Source organism: Cinclus cinclus, chromosome 5 (assembly GCF_963662255.1).
Source record: "Cinclus cinclus chromosome 5, bCinCin1.1, whole genome shotgun sequence".
NCBI lineage: Eukaryota > Metazoa > Chordata > Aves > Passeriformes > Cinclidae > Cinclus > Cinclus cinclus.
Genome location: NC_085050.1, coordinates 61,610,822 through 61,632,435, shown reverse-complemented (window position 1 = coordinate 61,632,435; position 21,614 = coordinate 61,610,822). Strand labels below are relative to the sequence as shown.

At 41.6% G+C, this 21,614-nt stretch overlaps 1 protein-coding gene across 4 annotated transcripts in view; it reads right to left on the bottom strand.

The window, feature by feature from the left end:
• The window catches only part of DCLK2 (doublecortin like kinase 2), a 78,848-nt gene extending 58,712 nt beyond the window's left edge, over positions 1-20,136 (bottom strand). For all 4 annotated transcript variants that reach the window (XR_009933227.1, XM_062493072.1, XM_062493074.1 and 1 more), the window contains exons 1-2: positions 19,562-20,136; positions 6,572-6,906 (exon numbers count right to left, since the gene is read on the bottom strand). Coding sequence is in view for 3 of the 4 variants with exons in the window: in XM_062493072.1 (XP_062349056.1) it covers positions 6,572-6,906; positions 19,562-19,970 (744 nt within the window). In the remaining variant the exon portion in view is untranslated. The remainder of the gene's footprint in view (positions 1-6,571; positions 6,907-19,561) is intronic.
• Positions 20,137-21,614: the final 1,478 nt, after the last annotated feature.

The window sequence follows — 21,614 nt, the reverse complement described above, 5'->3', positions numbered from 1 at the left end:
ACATACATCAGAAACAAGATGATTGACAGTAACTTCCACATGGATGTTGGGCTTTCCCCTCCTGTGCACAACCAGCGGCACCATGAATTCATCTTCCCATCTTCAGCTGTGATCCTTTACCACTTCAGCAGGAACTATTTGTCATTTCCTATCTGCATTGTTAATAACCAGTGTGTGTAAGATTACTCAACCTGCTTTGTCCTAAGCTGTTTCTGCAGTTTGTCAAGATTCTAATCTTCTGTTGTCCAGGTTTCCTGTAGCTCATATGGATTTATTAAGCATATCCTCCATTCCATCTTCCAGGTCATTTCCAGAGACTCGTACAGACACACATTCACTTGACCCCTACTCAATATGAAATTCCAGTTTGGCAGTGAGTCATCAATAACCACTCGGAACAACAATATTCCAACAGTGCACTCAGTAAATAGTGCATTTTTTCTGGATCATGCTTCCCTAGCTGACTGATGAGAAAAGACAGCATGAAAAAAAACTTATTTCAGATACCAAGTAGCCACAATTTTCTTCCCCTTGTCTCTCTCCCCAGTCAAGTCGTTGATTCATAACTATGTATGGTTAAAAAAAAATCCCAACAAACAACAAAGAAACCCCCAAACCTTCCCAAAGTCCCACCTCATGCACTCAGTTGAAGCATCCTGTGTTCAGAGCTCAACCCAAAGCAGCAGGCTCCCCAGACAGACAGGTGCTGTGCCAGTGTCCTTCTGGTCCCTAACACACATAAAAGTGACTGCACCAAACGTGAAGTTTTTCACCTTCCAGGTACAGGTATTCAACTGCCACATATTTATTCAGAGAAAGGGAAATAATCCAGCCAACCACTAGAAAGTGATTCACTACTGCTCCATGAATTTTTTACCCTGTAAGTCTGAAAGTTAAGTTCATTTAGCTCCAAACTTAGGGACCTACATCTCATCTAATGAACATCAGCTGTAAGATCAGTAGATTCATGCAGGACTCCTCTATACTGTTTTTCAGGGTCTTCCTATGCCTTGGAAAGTAATCTTCAGCTCTTCCACACTGGTTTTGTCTTAAGTTGATCCAGTGAAAGAGAGGAAAGGCTCTTGACATCAAGTATGAGTTTTTCTCCTCTGTACTCTGTGTATATTTTCTGATTTAACTTCCCAGGCAACTTAGTTCTCACTCTCTTAGATCATCTCTCTTTTGGAAGTTCCATTCTCTTTCTTTAAAGACAATCTAAATATACCTTCTGGGTTCATCTCCACCACATATTATACTGTTTCTCATGCATTAATAATTTGCAAGTTCATTTCAGCTACAAAAACTCCAAACAAAGACAAAACGGCAAGCCAACAATATAAGTGCCTCTTTTCAGGTGCTATTTCTCTTATATTGCAGGGCTATCCCAGTCCTGCTTCAAGAGGTCTCTGCTGGTCCTGTTCCCATTCTCTCATATGATGCTGCACACACCCTACTGAACTTCCATAAGCCAACGCCCCCCTCTGCCCCACAATATATATAACTACCACTTGTGCAATTTCCCATAAAACAGGCAGATTCATATGCCTTTTCATGTAGATATGAACCATGAATTCTGAAAAGCCTTTCTATGCCCCACACCTACTCCTTCCATAGTTCTATTGGCAATCATATCCACAGTGTTGAACCCCCAGTCACTCTGCTGCAGTTTGGCAAACTGTACATCTCTTTCTAAAAGTTGACTCTACTTCTTGTGACCCTCAGCCTTTAGGATGAATTCAAGGACTATAGTTACTAATCAAAATCTTGAAGTTAGCTGAGGAAAGACTCCTTGCCCACAAATTCCTTCTGTGGGATCTGCAATGCAGAGAATCACCTTCCTTGCAGCTGCCACCAACATTCCTCTGTAACAATATATAAGCCTTTTAAAGAGTTGTGAGCTATGTGAGGGCTTAAGGATTTCTCCCCCCAATACTTGCAGATTAATGCAACATTTCACCTTAAAATGGTATTTTAAATTTCAGCAGGACTAGAATTGAAAAAAACAAACAAAAAACCCAACAACAACAAAAAACCAACCAACCAACCAAACAAGAACAGAAAAAAAAGCGCTGGATATTTCTGTTCTTGCAAAATTGCTTGCAGCAGAAATTCAAACCTGTGCCATTTCCAATACATTTGTACAGTGTCTGTATTATGTCAGAGTCTGAGATGCAAAATAACAACTTGATTTACTTTGGTAGCTTTCAACTAGAAAACATGCCTGCTAACACTGAAGCAAGTTTCTATTACAGTTGTCTCTTAGCCTGCACTGACATATCAGTGATGTAACAGCACAATTAAATCACACACATACACAAAAAGTACACATCTAGAGCCTGGTTCCTTAAGGGACATCCTTTAGTAGGAGAGAATTGAACTAAAGGGAAATATTTGCCAAAAAGTACTTAACTGCAATAAATTTTTTTTTTTAAAAAATCATCACATACAAGTAGGTCTTTGCCAACAAAACAGAACTGAGAAAAATAAAATTCATATGTTCTAAAACTTCTCTCAGCACTAAACAGTAAGATCCCTACTGAGGTTAAGAGTGTAGCAAAAATACTGTATCAATGGAAATTTTTGAGACCTTATTGACAGAAACCTATCAAGAATATGGGGAAAATCTGTTACACTAATAAAAAAAGTCTCTCCTGTTCATCCCTTATTTTGGTTTCTGCTCTCTGTGGAGGGTATGTTAAAAGCAAAGCAAATACAAAATTCAGTTTTCAAAAGCTGTCTTCTCTACTAAGAGTCTTTGAACCTGTCAATAGAGAATAAAAAAATCACTGAGAGGAGAGCACAATGAGTGATAAATACATCCACATGTAGTAACTGTTTTCTTCAGTTACCAATTTACTTTCAATGAGCACTTTATTAAAAAACTTCATTACCAGAAAATTTGAGAACTTTTGGTTTCAGAGCTAGCCCCCAATATACCTATGGCCCATCAAAAAGGACCTTCAAAATAAGTCTAATTTTTGGTGCATTCTCACCATTTTTGCAACAGAGTATAGAAAAGGTGGCTCATCCACCTTTTCAATCCTGTTATGGGCATTAATCCATGAAACTGTAACATACTGCAGGCTTAAAAAGTGTGAAGATTTAATTTTCTTTTCTGTGTCAAATAACACAAGCTTCAGGTTTTCTGTGAATTTCTCACAGGAAATCTCTCTCCCCATCTTACCACACACACTTCACAATGACTAAAGCTTGAAGCTTATTTAGCAAGAAAGAAAGAAAGAAAGAAAGAAAGAAAGAAAAAGAACGAAACCCTCCATTCTCTTCAGAGATAACCAAGAGTTAACTTCCCAACTGGAGAAGTTTCAGCCTGACTGTCCTTGCTTCACAGTAGGATAGTGACAGATTCCAGGAAAATGCAGCCAAGTAAGGAAAACACTTTGGTCAAGCAAATATATTAGTCAAACCTCAATGTCACAAGCACAAAGACTGGAACAGCAGAAGCCTGCACTACAAAGTTAAAGCCTAGTTACTTTAACAGAAATATTTTTCTCACTTAAAAATAATGTCAGCAATCTTGGGAGGTGAAAGAAAGTTGGTTGCTCAATAGTTTCAAAGTTGGAGTTAAGCCCAACATCAACACAGTTCAAAAATAAACCTGTAGCATTAAGATGTTAAATTACAGCATTCATATGGAAACTGAAGATAAAAGGAAACATTGCAAACATTATAAAATCTTACAATTAAAAACCAGATACTTGTCTGTTTTCACATGGAATAATCAAGGAAATATCCAACTCAGGTGTTATTCTCTGTATTACTATTATCATCACAATGTTGTGACAGTAAAGATTAATGAAGTCAGGAGAGTAAATAAAAACTTTTTTGAGGACATCCTTTCTGTTCTACTGGTCAGAAAGATCACTAGTTTTATCACCAGTTCTTCCTACACATGAAATGGTTCTACTGGAATAAAGAAATCACACCACGAGTTAACAGTTAATTTTCCTAATCAAAGCATGCACATTTTATACATACATATTTACATATATACATAACATAATACAACCTAAGCCTATTCATTCATTAAAAAAAAACTAAAAAAAATATGTATTTCCACAGAGATAAAAATAGGAAGAAGCAAGGCAAAAAAAATTAGAACCATGAGAAACACAAGAGCTACATTTATAGGAATATAGCCATTTACAAAATGCCTTTTTTTAATGGTTGCCTTTCAAGCTGTGCCAACACTACAACGAACATAAAAGATGTGCCTCCCTAGCAAATTTAGAAGAATAGGCAATTACTACATTAGAGAAAATAGGCTCAGAAATTTCCACCAATTGGTAGTTGGCAGCAAAGCAACTCTTTATGTGCCAAACCCCAAAAAGCCTTTCAGCACCAATCTCTACACATACTGGCAATGAACAAACAAATTAAAAAAAAAAAAAACCCAAAAAAAAAAAACCAACCAAAAAACCAAAAAAAACCACCCTACTGCCTCAAACTGGGGTCAGCCCTTCACTTTGGGGAAAGAGTAATAAAAAATAAAACAAAACAAGAGCTCCCCATCCTCCTAATCCTAGGTAAGTAATAGAAGGGTTTTATTTTTGGCAGGGTGTTTGAAGTGATAGGTCTTCTCTTTAGAGCACTCCATCCCACAAGCTCTTACAACAGAGTTACACTGTGGCTGTGCAACAAAGGCTCCTTCCCAAAGCCTGTGGAAAAGCACAAGGCCTGTCTCCCCAGTGGAAGGGAGGGCTCCACATTTACACACTGCTACTGCTGGAACAGTTTACACAGAGGCAGCAGCTCTCTGCACACTGTTCCAAGTCAGAATTTGGGATTTCTCAGCCCTGCCTGAGAACACTCCTACAGCTGCAGTCCAAGTTTGATGACTGCCTTTACCACAGAAGGGGAGGAGGAGCAATAAAATAAAAATTGTAATTTGGAGCATTACCAATGATTGGTCATCCTCATCATGGGCTGAAGAGAGTCGTCCTCCACCATGGGTGATGCCAACATGCAAGCCATGTGTGTCATATTTAAATTTAACTACTTTTATTGATCCCTGATGCACTACTGCATTTTCCATACCAATGCAAATCAGTGGGTTTCTGCTGTTTTAACAATGCAAGAAGAGGTGAACTGAACTGACAGCCCTAGCTTTTGCAGTTTCCCTTACTGACTGTCCACTTGCTTGAGAAGACTAAAATCATCTGAGACAGTGACAGAACACTTAATAGGCAGAAGAGACTAAATACTGCTTAATAAATATCCTCAAAGCTATTTTATTATGAATTAAATTACACATGACAAACACTTTTTGGATGTTCCTAGGAAGGATTCTCTGTTAAGAAGTAGCATTAACAAATCTCATTTAAAATCAAACCTATTAGAAGAACTAAAGAGCACATCATTGTGCTGCCACCAAACACTAAAAATCAAGAGTTTCAACGATGCTTTTGCCTTGCTGTATTTTCAGCAAAACACAGAAGTTGCTCTTTTCACATTTTTCTCTACAAGGAGTGTATCTAAGCACACACAGCATAACCAGAGACAGAGCTCACATTGAGGCTCCAAGTGCACTTGTTCTGCCATACGTTTGCTAGAAGCTTGCACCACAAAAAAGTGGGTTTTAGGCATTATACACTATAGAAATCTTGAAAATAAAAATGCCCACATCTCTGAACACGACTAAAACTTTTACAATTATTTCATACAGATGTGTAGGTATACAGGTGTATATAAATACCTGTTGAATGAGCAAGGATATTAATATTAAGTCAACAGTATAAGAATCTGGATACCTGATGCCACTGTGATCTACTCTGCAGCTCTGTGGTGCTCTATTACTAAAGTCATAATCCTCTCAGAGTTCCACAGCAGTGTCAAAGAAAAGCATTAGGTATCAAATTCCTGTTCTGTGAAGGGCTTAGTCATTAATGTGACTGATCAACACCCAGTGTTTTCCTGACACTTTAAACTGGTGCAGCAAACATCCTATGGGCCTTTCTATTTCTGTGCAAGAAAACACACCTACCACATCGTTAACCCTGGCTGTGTTTTCACAGAGGTAAAACTAAAAGCAAAAATAAAAAAAAAAAGCAAGTTGCAAAGATGTGACCACCCTAGCAGAATGATTAATTTCAAATACAATTTTTGACCTCAGCTCATGTGAGTTAATACAGCTGGAAACAGCAATCTGTGGAAGGGAAATGGAAGGAGACAAATATTTTTCTTAAACCACTCAGCCACTATGTGGTAGTCTGAAAACAGGAGCCTGCTTCTGAAAACACGTAGCTATCTTAACAAGTCCAAATGTTTCAAATAAACCATATTACTTAATCAACAGTCACTCTTTTGGACAATGCAAAAGGGCTGGTATAAAAAAATAATTGGTTTTACTTGAATGTAAAGTTCCACTTACTTTACACCATATACAACTCTAATTTTGTTGTGTGTATTAATATTTTAATAAAGCTTTTAAAAGTTTATTTTTTAAAATGTCATTATTCAGAAGCAGATTAAAGCACACACAGTAAAAAGAACTGAACTTGTGAAAACTAAGCATCTTAGATTATTAGATGGCCACAGCAATTTATTCTCCTACCTGCTTCCCATCCAGTGTACAAAGTCTCTTGACTACACCCGAGTCTAACTTAATGGCTTCGGTGATGTCATTCAAGACCTGCTCGAAGGAGTGAGCAGTCTTCTTGTTCAGCAGAATCCTCACAGCTTTCCGTGGCTTTACCCCACTCCTAATAACAGTCACCAGCTTGGGTTTAATGAAATCTTTGCTCTCCTTGACTTCGCTCCTTGTGGATGTCAAGGAGGTCAAGGACCGACTGGAGCCAGTCCTTATGTTCACACACCAGTTGGGGTTGACATTTTTGGTGTAATCGACTTTGCGGTACGGCTCGTTGGATGCACACACATAGCTTTCACCTGGAAAGAAGAGGACACAGTTCACACTTAAGTTTGCCAATTTAAAAAAACAAATAAAACAGAAGAGGTAAATATTTTCGGGAGTGATTCTCCTGTAGTTCAACAAGGATGACTGGGAGTTACCAGAGCTTTCCACCCAAACAACACTCTCATAGAGTGCTTTCAACAGGTTTCAAAAGACTTTTGGTTTAGAAGCAAAATAAAAAATAGTGGGGGGCAATGAGGAGGTTTGGGATATTTCACATATCTTTTGGATTTTGAGTCATTTTGCTTGTGCTTAATCTACTTGAGCTCACAACACATGACATTAAGAGCAGTATCCTACAACAAATATCCAGGTCCTTCCCTAGACATCCCTCAAACATATACTTCAAGATAATACGTACACCCATGCCCATGTTTAATAATTTTACAACAGCAATTTTTAACAGAATAAATTTAAGCACCTCAAGACCCTTACCCTGAAAGGCCCATTAATCTACCAGGAGTTACTGCCTTTCTCCCAAGGACACACATTTGAAATGCATTCACTTTAATATTTTTTAGACTAATGAACACCTGTTGAGACCACAAATGAGTCTGAGAGTATGGGAGTACAACAGGACACCTAAACATCCCCATTTTTCTCTCCTACTTCAAAGCTGGTTTGTGTGGGGGATTTTATTGTTTGTTTGGGGTTTTTTTGTTTTTTCCTTTTTTCTTTTTTTAAGAAAACCTGCTTGCTGCTTACCACTACTCTTTTGACACCTGACAGCAATATTCAAGATGTAAACCATGACAAAGGACATCTTTAACTTTGATTCATTTGTGCAACCCACATCCTTGGGGTGTCACAAAATGACATCCCAAGACATTCTTGAAAGGGCAGAGTATTGCCAGAAGGATGAATTATATAAAGGATTAAGAACTGACAGTATACACCACTGCTCCAGACAGAATATAATCTTAAAAAATATATCTTTAAAAGTTTAACCTGCTCTAAAATTAAAGTTATGCAGTCAAAGTCACTGGTGGAAGAAACACAAACTCACTTCTAAGATGCACAGCAAGATGAGTAAACATACATCTAGGGGGCACACCTGTAAGAGTTACAGTATGTATGCCTACATTTAGATACATACTAGAAAACTTCCAAACAACACTTTTACTTTCTGAACTCTAGTTTGGAGAGCTGATTTATATTAGAAGTTGCAGAGCTTATTCTAAAAGCAAGATAATAAACTACTTTCAAAGCCCAGAAGAATTACCATGAACTGAAAGACTTTCTTGCTTCTTTTCCGATACCAATTGCAATGCTTTGTAATTTATTTTGTATTTAGACCTTCTTGAAAGTCTATTTGCTGTATTTGAAAGAACACAGGTTATAATTAAGGCAAGTTAACAATGATTTTGTTTGGGGAAGTTCTGACAGCCAGTTCTTCCTCCATAAACATCACTGGGACTGTATTCCACTCAGGTACCAGGAAACTGGGGTGAGGTTCTGTGGATGCCACTGCCTTGCCTGCACTCTTCCTCTTCACTCATTGCCATCATTCCTCCTCGTATTCATAGATCAAGTGGTGCACAAAACAAACTGATACAGACAAAACTAGACTCCCCTCTTCTTTCCCCTCCAAAAAATAGCCAAGAGAAAGGAGGTATTTTCAGCACACAAACTCCTTGACAAAGAGCTGAGTGATGCACACCAGCACCAATTTACAGGTAGGAGAAAAAGAACCCCAAACTGCCCACAGTTTTGTAAGGACTGCAGTGTCTAGAAACTTATACTGCCTCAGAACTACATGCTAAATTGTAAGAAATCTCCAAGCAATCTGACTTTATCAAACCTGAGCAAGGTATTGGATCAGATGACTTCAAGGAAGAGATCCTATGATTTTAAATTCATACCAACAGGCTTACTAATGATACCTGCTGATAATTTTGTTATTCTCCCCTCTCCAACTACCTTCCTGCATGACACAGAACCCCAGCAGAGGCTCCTGCTTGCTCCACTCGGTGGGACAGAAGAGGCAGAATCAGAAGGGTAAAATAAAGCTCAAGGATTGAGATAGAGGCAGTTTAATTAGGGAAAGCAAAAGCCACAGGGGCAAGCAAAGCCAAACAAGGAATTTGTTCACCACTTCCCAAGGACAGGCAGGTGCTCAGCCACCTCCAGGAAAGCCAGGGTCCACCATGGGAATGGTGGCTTGGGAAGCCACATGCTGTAACTCTGAACATTCCCCCTCTTCCTTCTTCTTCCCACAGATTTATAAGCTGAGCATGATTTCATATGGTTTGGAATATCACCTGGGCAAGTTGGGGTCAGGTGTCCCAGCTGTGTCACCTCCCAGTCTCATTTTCTCCCAGCCCACTCACTGGTGGGATGGTGTGAGAAGCCAAAAAGCCCTTGGCTCTGTGTGAGCCCTGCTCAGCTATAACAAAAACATTCCCCTGTTATCAACACAGTTTCAAAAACAAACACTAACTATAGCCCACAGCAGCTACCATGAAGAAAATTAACTCCATCCCAGCTAAAACCAGCACAAACTCTTAGGACAGTCTGTCCAACTGTGTGTAAAAGAGTTTTAAATAAATTCAGTGAACTACTTCAAAATTCACCATCATTCAGCATGTTCAGAATTATCCTTTCCAACCCAAAACCAATGCATTTCCTAGACCATTAAAAAAAACCCAACAATGCAGACAAGGTAATTAAAAGTTAAATCTCAGGGCTGAAATTTAAATGAACAAAGTTTAAAAAAAATAGAAATTAAAGCTACTCAGAAACAGTCTCAAACTTGAAGTGAATTAATTTCTCTACATAAAGCAAAGGCAGAGGACAAAAGGTCCCATTGCTCAAGGATTTATCATGGAGTTTCAACAGGCATGCTGGCTTTGTCTTTTACAGACTCATAATCATAAATAAAGCATCTTCTGTGTGCTGTCATGGAATGTGGTCTATTATCTGCCACAGCTGTACTACAGCACCCTATAGGACAGCAGAAATTATCCTTTTATAAAATTTTCAGTCAATAATTATCCAAATGGTTCTATATTTCTTTAAGATAGCAGTGTAAAACTTTCTGTCTCCTACCAGTTCCCTTGCTTGATGCATAAATAAAATGATTTCTTGATTATCTCAAAGGGTTGCAATGCAGATTTCTTCTTGTTACTTCTTTTCCCTTAAGCAGAGGCCATAGTAACAAGTCAGGAAGGGCTTTCAAGTTAAAACAATGTAATAACTTAAAAGAGAATTTCAAATTATTTTTAGCCGAGCCTGAAGTTGAAGCACCAACTATTTTAGCTTAAAAACAAATAGGTAACGTCTGCCAAAATGAATTGAAAATTTCCTATAATTGGCAGATACAGGAAAAGTCTAATTATTTGATAATATAGTATATTACAGATTGTTTAGTAAGTGCTTTAAAGTCCATGCCTGCTTTCATATACCAGACATATAAATAAAATTTAGTAACACAAGTTTCACATGAAAAACAGATTTTGCTAGTACACCTGCAAGGCAGGCACATATGGCAAGACTAGAGCAAGGGCTGTAAGTAAGAAAACACATTCACTGAGTGATTTGTTGTTGCATGACTTAAAGACAAAGGATGAAGTTTAAAAATTTCTACTTAAATTTCTAATTATTTTACCACAGCCAGGACTTCAGCCACAGTTTAAATTCTATTTAAAAACTCGCAAAATATAAAAAAAACCAACCAAAAACCATATAATCAGGAAGCCAATTGCTGCTCTCTGGATAAAGAATGGTTTTCTGAGTTAAACATTTATTTGACAGGGGTATACAATTCACTATTTATCAGATGAAAATATGTAAGTAAAAAATGGCAGGGGTAACTTAAATCACATCTATAAAGTTAACTACAGGAAACTTTCCTACAGTGTAGTCAGTGTATTTTAAAACATGCCTGAGAAAACACCATCCCTTTATAAGCAACATTAATAAAGGTGTGCTGTTGCTTAAATTATTTTAGCCATCCTCCAAAGTAGAAGATGCACTTATGTATGTCTATTTGGAAGAATCATCATGTCATTTGTAGAAGTATTATCTCTTTATTACATTAATTTTTTGCAGGTAAGAACATGAAAATGTAATATTATATACCATATTTGCTCACAGCTTTCATGGTATGACCTGATTTTAAATCTGCTTGGGATTAATTCATGTATAAATACACACTTCTGATCATCTCCACAATCTTCCAGAAAACTAATATTTGTAAAATATAGCATACAATACTTGATTTTTGAGAGGGTATAGAAGGGTTGAACCCATCAAATTAATTTCAAATGCTGTTCACAAAGTAACAGATTCCTTCATAGTTAAAAATCACAAACATAAATAAATTTGATTGCTTCACTGGCTGCCTTGAATGAGATTTTTCATGTGAATAACCTAAATACATATCATCCCAAATACAAAGGAAATCTCTTCTGAGACTTTAGTGGCATTTTGATCAGACCATGCCTTTTTTTTTCCTTTTTGCATTTTGTACACCTACCAGCCCTAGAAAGTTGACAAACTCCAAAAAGAGGCATAAACAATACTTAAAATATTTACAATGCTGACTTCAATATAGTCAATTTTATAGATTGAAGGACTACTTCCAATTAATAATTTTGAAAGATTTTAAAGCTAATGCATACTAGCTTTACTTAGCACGGAGCCATAGCAGTTGAATTATGGAAAGTAAATACCACATCTTCAGCTTACAACATTGGCATTAGCATGAAACAGCTCCCCAGGTTTCAGACCAGAGCATGAATTTAGTCACCAATATTACACTGAGGTTTGCAGATAAAGAAGCACAATATAGGGTAATGAAGTAAGATCTATTAAGCAGTGCTTTCTTCTTTTCATTTAGATGCAGAAAAAAAATGCAACAATTCCAGACTTAGGTGACATCTGGGACTCTTGAGCCCAGCCAAACTATTCTACAGCAGAAAGCTCAACCAGGCTGCAGAGCAGTTTTGGCAGATGTCTGAAACCTCCTTATAAGTTCACAGCATAATTGCAACAGACTGAATGTGCCATCTATCCCATGATTCATGACAGTACCCAGAGCAAGCTAAAAGTGCCAGCTCTTCCATGAAGAAATCCTGCTACCACCAAAAACTCCTCAAATGGGGCATATGCTTGCTTAAAAGGAGAAACATCTGCTGATATTTTGGGTCACAATATAATCAGCAAATGGCATAAGTCTACTTCTGATTTTGCAAGCCTTATTAACAGCAGAAAACCAGCTAGAAGACATGGAACATTGCCTATTCACAAGGAAACATTACCCACCTCTCAATAAGTTGGCTACACTGAATTAATAACCAGATGCACTATCCATGAAACAAGCTGCTGTGTAAATGGTTTAATAACAATGTAAAAGGATTCCAGTTTCAGACAGCCAACAATCTAAACACAACACTTGTCATTCCCTCAGAAGAGAAAAATACAGGTGATGAACACAGGGAATGGAAAAAGAGAAAAGATAACTACACTGGTCAGTCTGAGTGACAAGGTGATGACCTAGCCAAAGGTCAGCAGCTGCCTAAATACCGGTTTGCTTTCTTAGAAACTCATCCACAAAGGTTTTCATTTGCCATCTATTTCTTCAACACCAACCCTCAGGAAATGTGCATATCTCACCTTTCAAAATAAAAATGCACGGATTAGGAGAATAGGTTGTACACTTAGCAGATGAGGGGAAGCCTGTGGATGTGTCTATCCAGGGTATCTATCTACATTGTAATAAATCAGCTGAGACTCCATTTTCTCCATGTAGAAAAGCCCATTCTTTATTCACACAATTTATTTTATACAGTTTTTACAGACCTCGTGTGCAACTCTAATTGGTTAACAGCTTTCTTGCCAACTACCCTGTCGGTTAGTAAGAGGTATTTTACTTGTCTATCAAATTTCTCTATTCTTGGTTAGTTTACATATTTTGTTCAATGATTCCCATGAGACAAATTTCTTGTTTATTGCAGGTGCAAATGATTGTCTTACCAGAATAGCTTGTTGGGTTAATTGTTTTCATGCTTAAGATTGTTTTCACATGGGAACTTGCAAGCCACTTAGCTGCACACAGAAGTGACAAGCTAGCTAATAATTTAAGAGAGAGCAAGGCCTGATTTTATGAGGCATTTCTTTTGTAATTTATTTACCTGTCTGCAACATATCTAGACTTCAGTAAAGTGTTTGACACCATCTGCCACAGCATCCTCCTAGAAAAACTGGCTGCTTCCAGCTTGGGTGGGTGGAGTCTCCCTCCAATGGGTAAAAATCAGGCTGGATGGCTGGGCCCAGAGCACTGTGGTGAGTGGAGATAAATCCAGCTGGCAGCTGGTCACCAGGGGTGTTCCCCAGGTCTCCACCTTGGGCTGGTGCTGTTTAACATCTTTATGGATGATCTGGACACGGGGATCAGTGCACCCTCAGCAGCTGTGCAGGAGATGCTGAGTTGGGTGGAAGTGTTGACGTGCTCAGGGGATGGATGGAAGGCTCTGCTGGAGACCTGGACAGACTCCATCAGTAGGCTGAGGACACAGCTGCAGGAGGCTCAAGAAGGTGAAGTGTCAGGTTCTGCACCTGAGCCATGCACAATACAGGTTGGGTGAGGAGTGGCTTGGGACAGAAAGGGACACCTGGGGTGCTGGCTGACAGCAGCTGAACCTAAGCCAGAGTGTGCCCATGAAGCCAAGAGGGCCAATGGCATCCTGGCCTGGATCAGCCTGCAGGACAGGGAAGGGGTTGTTCCCCTGTACTGGGCATTGGTGAGGCCACTCCTCGAGTGCCGTGTCCAGTTCTGGGCTCCTTGCTTTAAAAAGGACATTGAGGAGCTGGAGTGTGTCCAGAGAAGGGAAACAAGGCTCAAGAAAGGTCTAGAAAAATCTTGTCTTATGAGGAATGGCTGAGGGAGCTGGGTTTGTTTAGTCTGGAGAAGAGTAAGCTGAGGAAGGACCTCATGACTCTCTACAAATCCCTGAAAGGACAATGGAGGGAGGTGGTGTTGCTCTCTTCTGCCGTGCCTTCAGTAAGTGGAATAGAGGAAATGGCCTTAGGCTGAGACAGGGGAAATTCAGATGAGATAATAGAAAAAATATTTTCACTGCTTACAGACACTGGAATGGATTCCTCAGGGAGGTGGGGCAGTCACCACCCTGCAGGTGTTTAAGAGGCATTTGGATCTGGCACTGGATGATGTGGTTTAGGGGTTACACTGGCAGTGCTGGGTGGATGGTTGGACTGGATGATCTTAAAGGTCTCTTCCAGCCCTGATTATTTTATACCTCTACACAAACTATTCTAAATTCACTCATGCAGGCACTAATGAAAAAAGTAGGATGCATCCTGCCCTTTTGCACTAAAAGTGTGATACATGCAGTTTTGAGGGAACACAGCTGCCTGACCATTTGGGGTTCTTCACACCACAAGTTTTGTGAGCCAAACCTCACTGTTGAGCATTTAACAAATAGCCTAGAAATATTCAGAATTATTGTTCTTAAAAAACAGAGACTACTAAAGAAATACAGGTATCTAGTTTTCCCTTGCATTAGGTTAGAAACCAACTGTAGATACGCCACACAGTGAGCAACACAAGTAATGAATTAAGCTTGCAACACTCAAAAAATCTTCAATAGGGATATTTGAAACAAAAGTATCTGAATAAGGTTTTCTGGCTTCCTTTATTTTTTTTTTTTTTTTGGGCAAGGTTAATAACCACTATCTCCTGGAAGTCACATAAAGGATCACTTTTTAAATGTCACTCTGTATAACACAAAATGATACAGCTGACAGGTAAAAACATCCCTAGGGAAGGAAAACAGTTTATATTTTTTTAGGCATGTGTTCCCTTGTGAATCCCATAGGACAGGGCAGGTATCTAGATAGATTTCACCCATTCACCTTATGTTCCTTGGCTTCTTTGGGGGCAAATCTTTAGCTTCAAAGGTACCAAAAGCTGCTTATTTTGTACAGCAAGGTAGTTTTTAGGGCTACTGACCTTCTTTCTAACTTTAGGAAACACAGCAGAGTACCCTTTCTGTGTTCTGTAACACAAAGCCAAGCAGATTTCCAGAACAGTGCATTTAGACCATATATGACTGATCTAAAAATAAAACAACCTTTTTATGAAGGATTTGGTTATTTCAATTTCTCTTTCCTTCCTTACTTTGAGCAACTTCCCTCCTCGTCAGCTTGTTACAATTCACTTTCGTATCACCTTTAATAACCCTGTGTAAGTCACGATCTTTCCTCATCTACAGCACTCAGTTCCCCATGCACTTTTTAAAACCTGGGATGACAACCAGGATCTTAGCAGATGACTAACTGCTACTAGTTTGCTTCTGATTTTATTTAGACACAAAGAGGTTCAGATTACAGCTTCCTACAGGCTTTCACAGAATCTTAGAATAGCTGAGGTTGGAAGAGACCTCTGGAAGTTTAACCCTCTGCTCAAGCAGGGAAAAAAGTTCTCAAAAAACAGTCAAGGCCACCTGGTATCAAACACATCTGACACCACAGGCCTTCTTCACAGGAAAGAAATAACCCTTTTCAGGTAAACTAGAATTTCCTCACCCCTGAAACTAGGAGAAGGATGGTGGTGGAACAATTTTATTTTACTTGGATGGGAAGTTAGCTAAGAATTACATCTGCATTTCATATCCACACCCCATCACTCCAGAACTGCGTCACCACAGTGATTTGAACATGTATTTGGAAGAAAATGCTTTCAGTGTTTTTTTAATCCTTCTTCCATCCTCCCTTTTTACCCTTCTTTGTTCAACTTGCTACATTTGCCTGTTTGGTTTTTTTTTTTTTTTTGTTTGTTTTTTTTAAAGCATTACAGCTTCTGGGTCTAGCACAGGAGGGCAATCATACCTTTTAGAATGAGCAAAAATACAAACTGGCTACTTGGCATTACCATCTGCTTGCCCTGACAAGAGAAAAGATATTCTTGACCTAATATAACAGTGCAAATCAGAAGTGGCAGGTACTTTATGCAGGATTAAAATGCAATATGTAGTAACAACAATGGGCTAAGGCAGAAAAAACTTGGATTGTTCAACACCTCATTTCAAAACACATTCTCTTCCTCTGAGTTAGTGAGGCGGAGCTCATTTCTGTAAATCAGCTATTACCCTGCACTGTGTGTGCTGGGCATGCATAAGGACACCTGCCCTGCCCAGAACCTTCCCACCTCCTGCCCAAAGACTTCCCTAGAGATGCCTGTTGATTGTGTGCACAACCATGCAGACAACACACCTGACATTTTATAAAAGGCTGTATTAATTAAGCATTGCTGTTGAACGAACAAAGACTCAGACATTTTTCTAGGAAACTGCGATTGCCATTAGATGCAAAATCAACAGAACTTCTCTTTCCAGGAATAAAGTCTACACTTGCTTTCATCTCCCAAAATCCAAAAACAACTCCCAACTTTGCAGCAGACCTTTACAACTGGGATCCTTCACTAACAAGACAATGAAAGCAAAGAGACAGAGCATGACCAACATCCACATAAAACACATAGCTCAGGACTAAAGAGCTACACAGTTCTATTAGCACGGTGTCATGCTTTAGGAAGCCTACATTTTCAAGGGAAACTGAAGGAAATCAATAAACACTTAAATAGCTAACTCTGGTAGAAAATAAAAATTAATCTACTATTCAATATTTGATATTTAAGGGCAGGTATAAAATTACACATGGAATATCATATTCTAAAGTAAAAAGATGTATTATGTCTGAGAGTAATGCTGGAAGAAAGAAAACCGTAAGAAAGTCATAACAGTCCCAGCCCCCACCTCCACTTTGGATCTGCTGCTCAAACAGATCAGGAGCAGACAATGAAATTCTTCCCTCCTCCCATTCTAAGAAAACAGTGAAAATTGTCAAACTCATAAGCCATAATGTTTCCTAATCTACAGGGGCTGAGAATATAAATTATATTTGCCTCAGGCTGGTCCAGCAGAGCATGCTTTTCTGATTGTCATATCCAGCTAAGAAAAACAATATGCTTCATAAAATGGAGCTTCTATTTTTGACTAATAAACTTGAGCTGGTCCAATTTTAACTGGCTCAACCCATAACAGCAATACTTCATATCCTCAGTATGTCTATGCACTCTTTTTCTCTTAAAATGACAAATAGTAAAACAGACTGCCAAACACAGCTAAACTAAAAAAAAAACAAAAAAACAAAAACATTTATCAGTGACTCAGCTCGCTATGATAACACAAATTGATGTTGCCAGCTTTTATATCCCAGATATATAAACTGCAAATAAGCCTTAAAGAGCTTGCCCTGTACTGGGACACATCACTGTCTAAGAGCTACACACAGAGGCTGGAGCTGAGGGAGGTTTAATGCAGATCTTACTGGCTTGGCAAGGTTTGCTGAACACTCACCTTCTGCTCACTGCAGAGATCTGCCACTACTGAACCTGAACTGCTGTGACTCCATGTCCCAGTTCAGGAACACTGGGAAGGTGCCAAGAGAGCAGCGAGCTCAGTATTGCATCACACAGCCATGGCCCGTCTGGGGCTCAGCCTGTGGCTGGCACACACTACAGAACTTCAGTTTTATTTTCCTTTCTGAAAATATTAAAAAGCAATACAGCAAAATACCATTCAAAACTACTTCTGGTGCTTCTGCAGTTCAAGCTTTAGGTCAACACCAATATTGGAGTATTTACGTGGGAGCAGAAATTCAGGTTTGCTGTGCTGTAAGCATGAGAAATAAAGAAAATGAACCCATTTCAAATCCCTTCCAGCATCTCAAGAACAAAACAGCTGGCATAAAACTCAAGTAATTTCAAGCAACGATAGATTTAGTACTTTTTTGCTGTCCTTTCCTTCCTATATATACTTTTCTTTCTTTGTGTGGTGGTTAACCTTACAGTGGTCATGGACAGATGACTAAGTACTTGGGATTCTTTTTTTCCCCTTTTATTTCATTGAGAAAGCATGGAAGTGGCATTTTGACTGTGACATTCATTTTTGCTTCATTCTTCCAGTGAAGAACCATGAAGAAAGTTATACTCCCAATAAGTATTTGAAGAAACAAAGAGTAAGTTTTACATTCAGTTATTAATTTATAGTTGTAAGAGTAAGTACTGCTGTCCAGCAAGTAATTCTGTATTTGTTTTAAGTCATAAAAGCTTAATATCATACCTGCTGCAACGTTTCAAGTGTCACCCCATGTTTTTGCTAGTTTCATCTCCTTTCCATTCTGCCACCACTTCAGCAAATCATATTTTTAAAGGTATCTCTAAATTAAGCACCAAATCATGAAAGTTTTTTTACTTAATTTATTTCTTTTATCACCACAGGGTTAGCATTTCACTATAAAACCACTTCACATTTCCTCAGTTGTCACTGTAGAACAGCCTTATCACAGAAGTCCTCGGCACTGTGGTACTTATCAGGAGTGCCCTTCTGTGCACATCTTTTTTGAGGGAGGCCCGTTTGGCACAGTAAATTCTGTAACACCCCCACCCCTTTCTCTTCTATGTTGTGAAGCAGCCGGTCCCTAACTCCCACTGCTCTTACTGATGGATTAGATAAAGGTCTTCAGGTCCCCTTTCCCATCCAATTCTTCAGGTGCCATTCAGCACTGCTTTGAAAAGGAAAGCTTCCAAACCAAAGCTCAGAGGATAGCAAAAAGAAGGAGGAAGCATTGGAAGGCCTACAAAAACATCCTAGCTCTTCATTAATGTAAACCAGCTACATCTGGCACACAGAGCCACAGGGTGGAAGACTGCAGTGGCTGATGTATTAAATACCTGAGAACAACCATCAAGTGCAAATTCACCATGAACCTCTCAGTGTGCACAACATAACCTGTGCATTTGGGAAGCAGGCAATACTGACCTTAAACTGTATTTTAAGACATTGTGTGAAAAGACTGGGGAATTCTGCTCCTCATTCTGACAATTATCACTCCCCACAAACAAAAGGCATACGTGTCATTCACAAAACAATACTTCTGGCCCCATTTTGAGACAGTCAAGTGCTGCTCTGTTCAGATTTGCAAGGTCTACGTAACCCTAGCAGCTAAGTCCCATTATGAAAAGCTACTTAGGAACAACTCTGAAATACATCTGATTCTATAACATGCTTTTGAAAGTCAGGCAAGGTAGGCAATTCCCTCTGTTAATATGGACTCCGACCACGTTTGAAACTAGGACTTTACCCCTGTTAGTTTAAATAAGCTGTAGGATATAGGTACCCTTCTTTTCACAGCACTGGGGCTTCCTCTCTGAAGGCTGAAGCCACCGTGAGTCAACAGTGACACTTAGAGAACCAAATTACAGCACTTCCCCCTCTTAAAAAGGGAAGGTAACCAAGAACTTCACAGTTCTTGCAGATGAAAAGCGCACCTGCTGCTTAACGACCCTTGGAGCCGGGCCCAGCGCACGCAGACGGCAGCACTCGGGGGGACGGGAGACGCGGAGGGTCCACGCTGGGAAAACGGGGCCCTACCGCCCCTCACAGCAGCGGGCAGCCCCGGCCACTTGCCCTCACGGGCTCTGTTTTCAGCGAGGCGACCTCTCCGCTTTGATCCGGGTAGCGACTGGGAAGCTGGCCCCGGGGAGCGCCCGCAAAACACCACTAGGTCCCACGGCCACCTCCAGCCGGACTCCGAACCCCCCCTCACCTTCCACCAGCTCGTCCAGGCTGGTGAGCTTCTTGCTGCCATCGATGGTGTAGATGGTGCGGACCCCCTGGGGCAGGTTCACGTTGTCCGACAGCGACCGGGTGAGCTCCACCAGGAGCGCGTCGAAGGATCGGAAGCGGTCGGGGGAGATGGCGTACACCAAGCCCTTGAAGTACCTGTCCCCGTTGCGGTAGAAGCGGGCTTTGCGCGCCTTCTTCTCGGAGCTGAGCGCCTGCAGGGTGCGGGTGCGGTAGAGGCTGCAGTGCGCGCTGTGCGCCGGGCTGGGCACCAGCCCATTGCCCCGCGGCCCCGAGCCCGACCCGGAGCCTCCGCGCCTCGGCCCGGAGCGCTGCTGCCGCTTGTCCCGCTCCTCGAAGTGCTCCAGCTCGATGCTCCGGCTGCTCGCCATGGGGAGCCGCCTGCCCGCCCTCCCAGCTCCGCTACGGGCTCGCTACGCCCGCCCGCCGCGCTCGCAAGGGCTCGGGCCGCCTAACAGAGCATCATCGCTCCCGGCCGCTCTCGCCGGGAGGGAGGGCTAAGGCTGAGAGCGGCGCCCGACCAGCGCCGCCACCGCAGCCCCGGCCCCGCCGGAGCCGCCGCTACCCGCTGCTGCGCCCGCGGCCGCGCACAAAAGCATCCCTCCCCGAAAGCATCCCTCCCCTCACGGCCGAGCGCGGCGCTCCCCGGCTACGAGCGATGCCGGGGGCCGAGCGAGAGGCTCGCAGGAGCCCCGCGGCCGCGCCCCCGCGCCGTGCCCATGCGGGCTCGCACAATGCGCGGGTGCCCTGTTCAGCCCCTCTTCCCCCCCCCGGCTGGCTCCGCCGGGCAGCGGCGGCGGGGCCGGAGCGCCTATTCCGGCAGCTCCGTCTCGGCTCCCGCAGCGGGGGCAGCGGCTCCGCAGCCTCCCGGCTCCCGGCGGGGGAAGCAGCCGCAGCGGATCCGGCGGGAGCGGCGCTGGCGGCCGGGCCGTGGAGCGGAGCGGGGAGCGGGAGCGGGCGGGGCTCCTGCCGGGCCGGGCCGGGCCGGGCCGGGCCGGGGGCGGTGCCAGCTCGGATCGCGTCCGGCGCGGGGGCGGGCGCGGCCGTGGGAAGCGGGGGAGCGGCCGTGGGAAGGGGGGGGTTCTTGTAGGAAAGGAGAATTTGGAGGCGCGGTTTTCCCCTAAGGGTAGAGCTGCCCTTTTGGTGGTCGTCCAAGGGCTGCCCGCCAGCCTTCTCCCGGCTTTGCGTGGCTCAGTTAGTGCGTTAAAACGCTAGAAATGCTTCTTCTGTACGACCCTCGGCCTAAAATACATCCCGCGGGGCAGAAAACTGCGTATCCCTGTCATTTGTTGGCGGAACTGCTTTAAAGGGCGTGTAGCAATAGGACATGGGGTAATGGGTCCCAAGTGAGAGTAGGTGTAGATTGGATATTGGGATGAAATTCTTCCCTGTAAGAGTGGTGAGCCACCGGCACAGATTTCCCGGTGAAGCTGCGGCTGCCTCGTCCCTGGAAATGTTCCAGGCCTGGTTGAACGGGGCTTTGAGCAAGCTGGTCCAGTGACAGGCATCCCTTCCCATGGCAAAGGGCTTGGAACTAGATCATCTTTGAGGTCTCTTCCAACCCAAACCCTTCTGTGATTCTATGATTTTTCTTTTGCATTTGCCACCACCTCTCCCTGAGGACTCAGTTAAACCCATTCACACAGCCTAAACCTCCTAAATGCGCTGCAGCCCACCCACGTTTCATGGCTTCTCCCAGGCATCCTCTCAGTGCTCCTGAGGGTCCTCAAGTCAAATTCACTTTCCATAGAAATGGCCAACAAATTCACTGAAATGGATGTAATTTCAACCTTTTTCCAACTTATTTTCAACCAATACAGAACATATTCTCTTTTCTTGGCACAATGAGAATGTAAAAAAGTTTAAAAGCTTTTACAACTACGTGCATGTTTTCGATTTTTTTTAGGTCTCTTGCATTGGGAAGTTGCAGTTGTGTTATGTAGTTACAGGTGACCACAGTTTCTGCTCTTCTGTCCAATATTCTTTGCCACATTTGTAATGGATTTATTATTTTT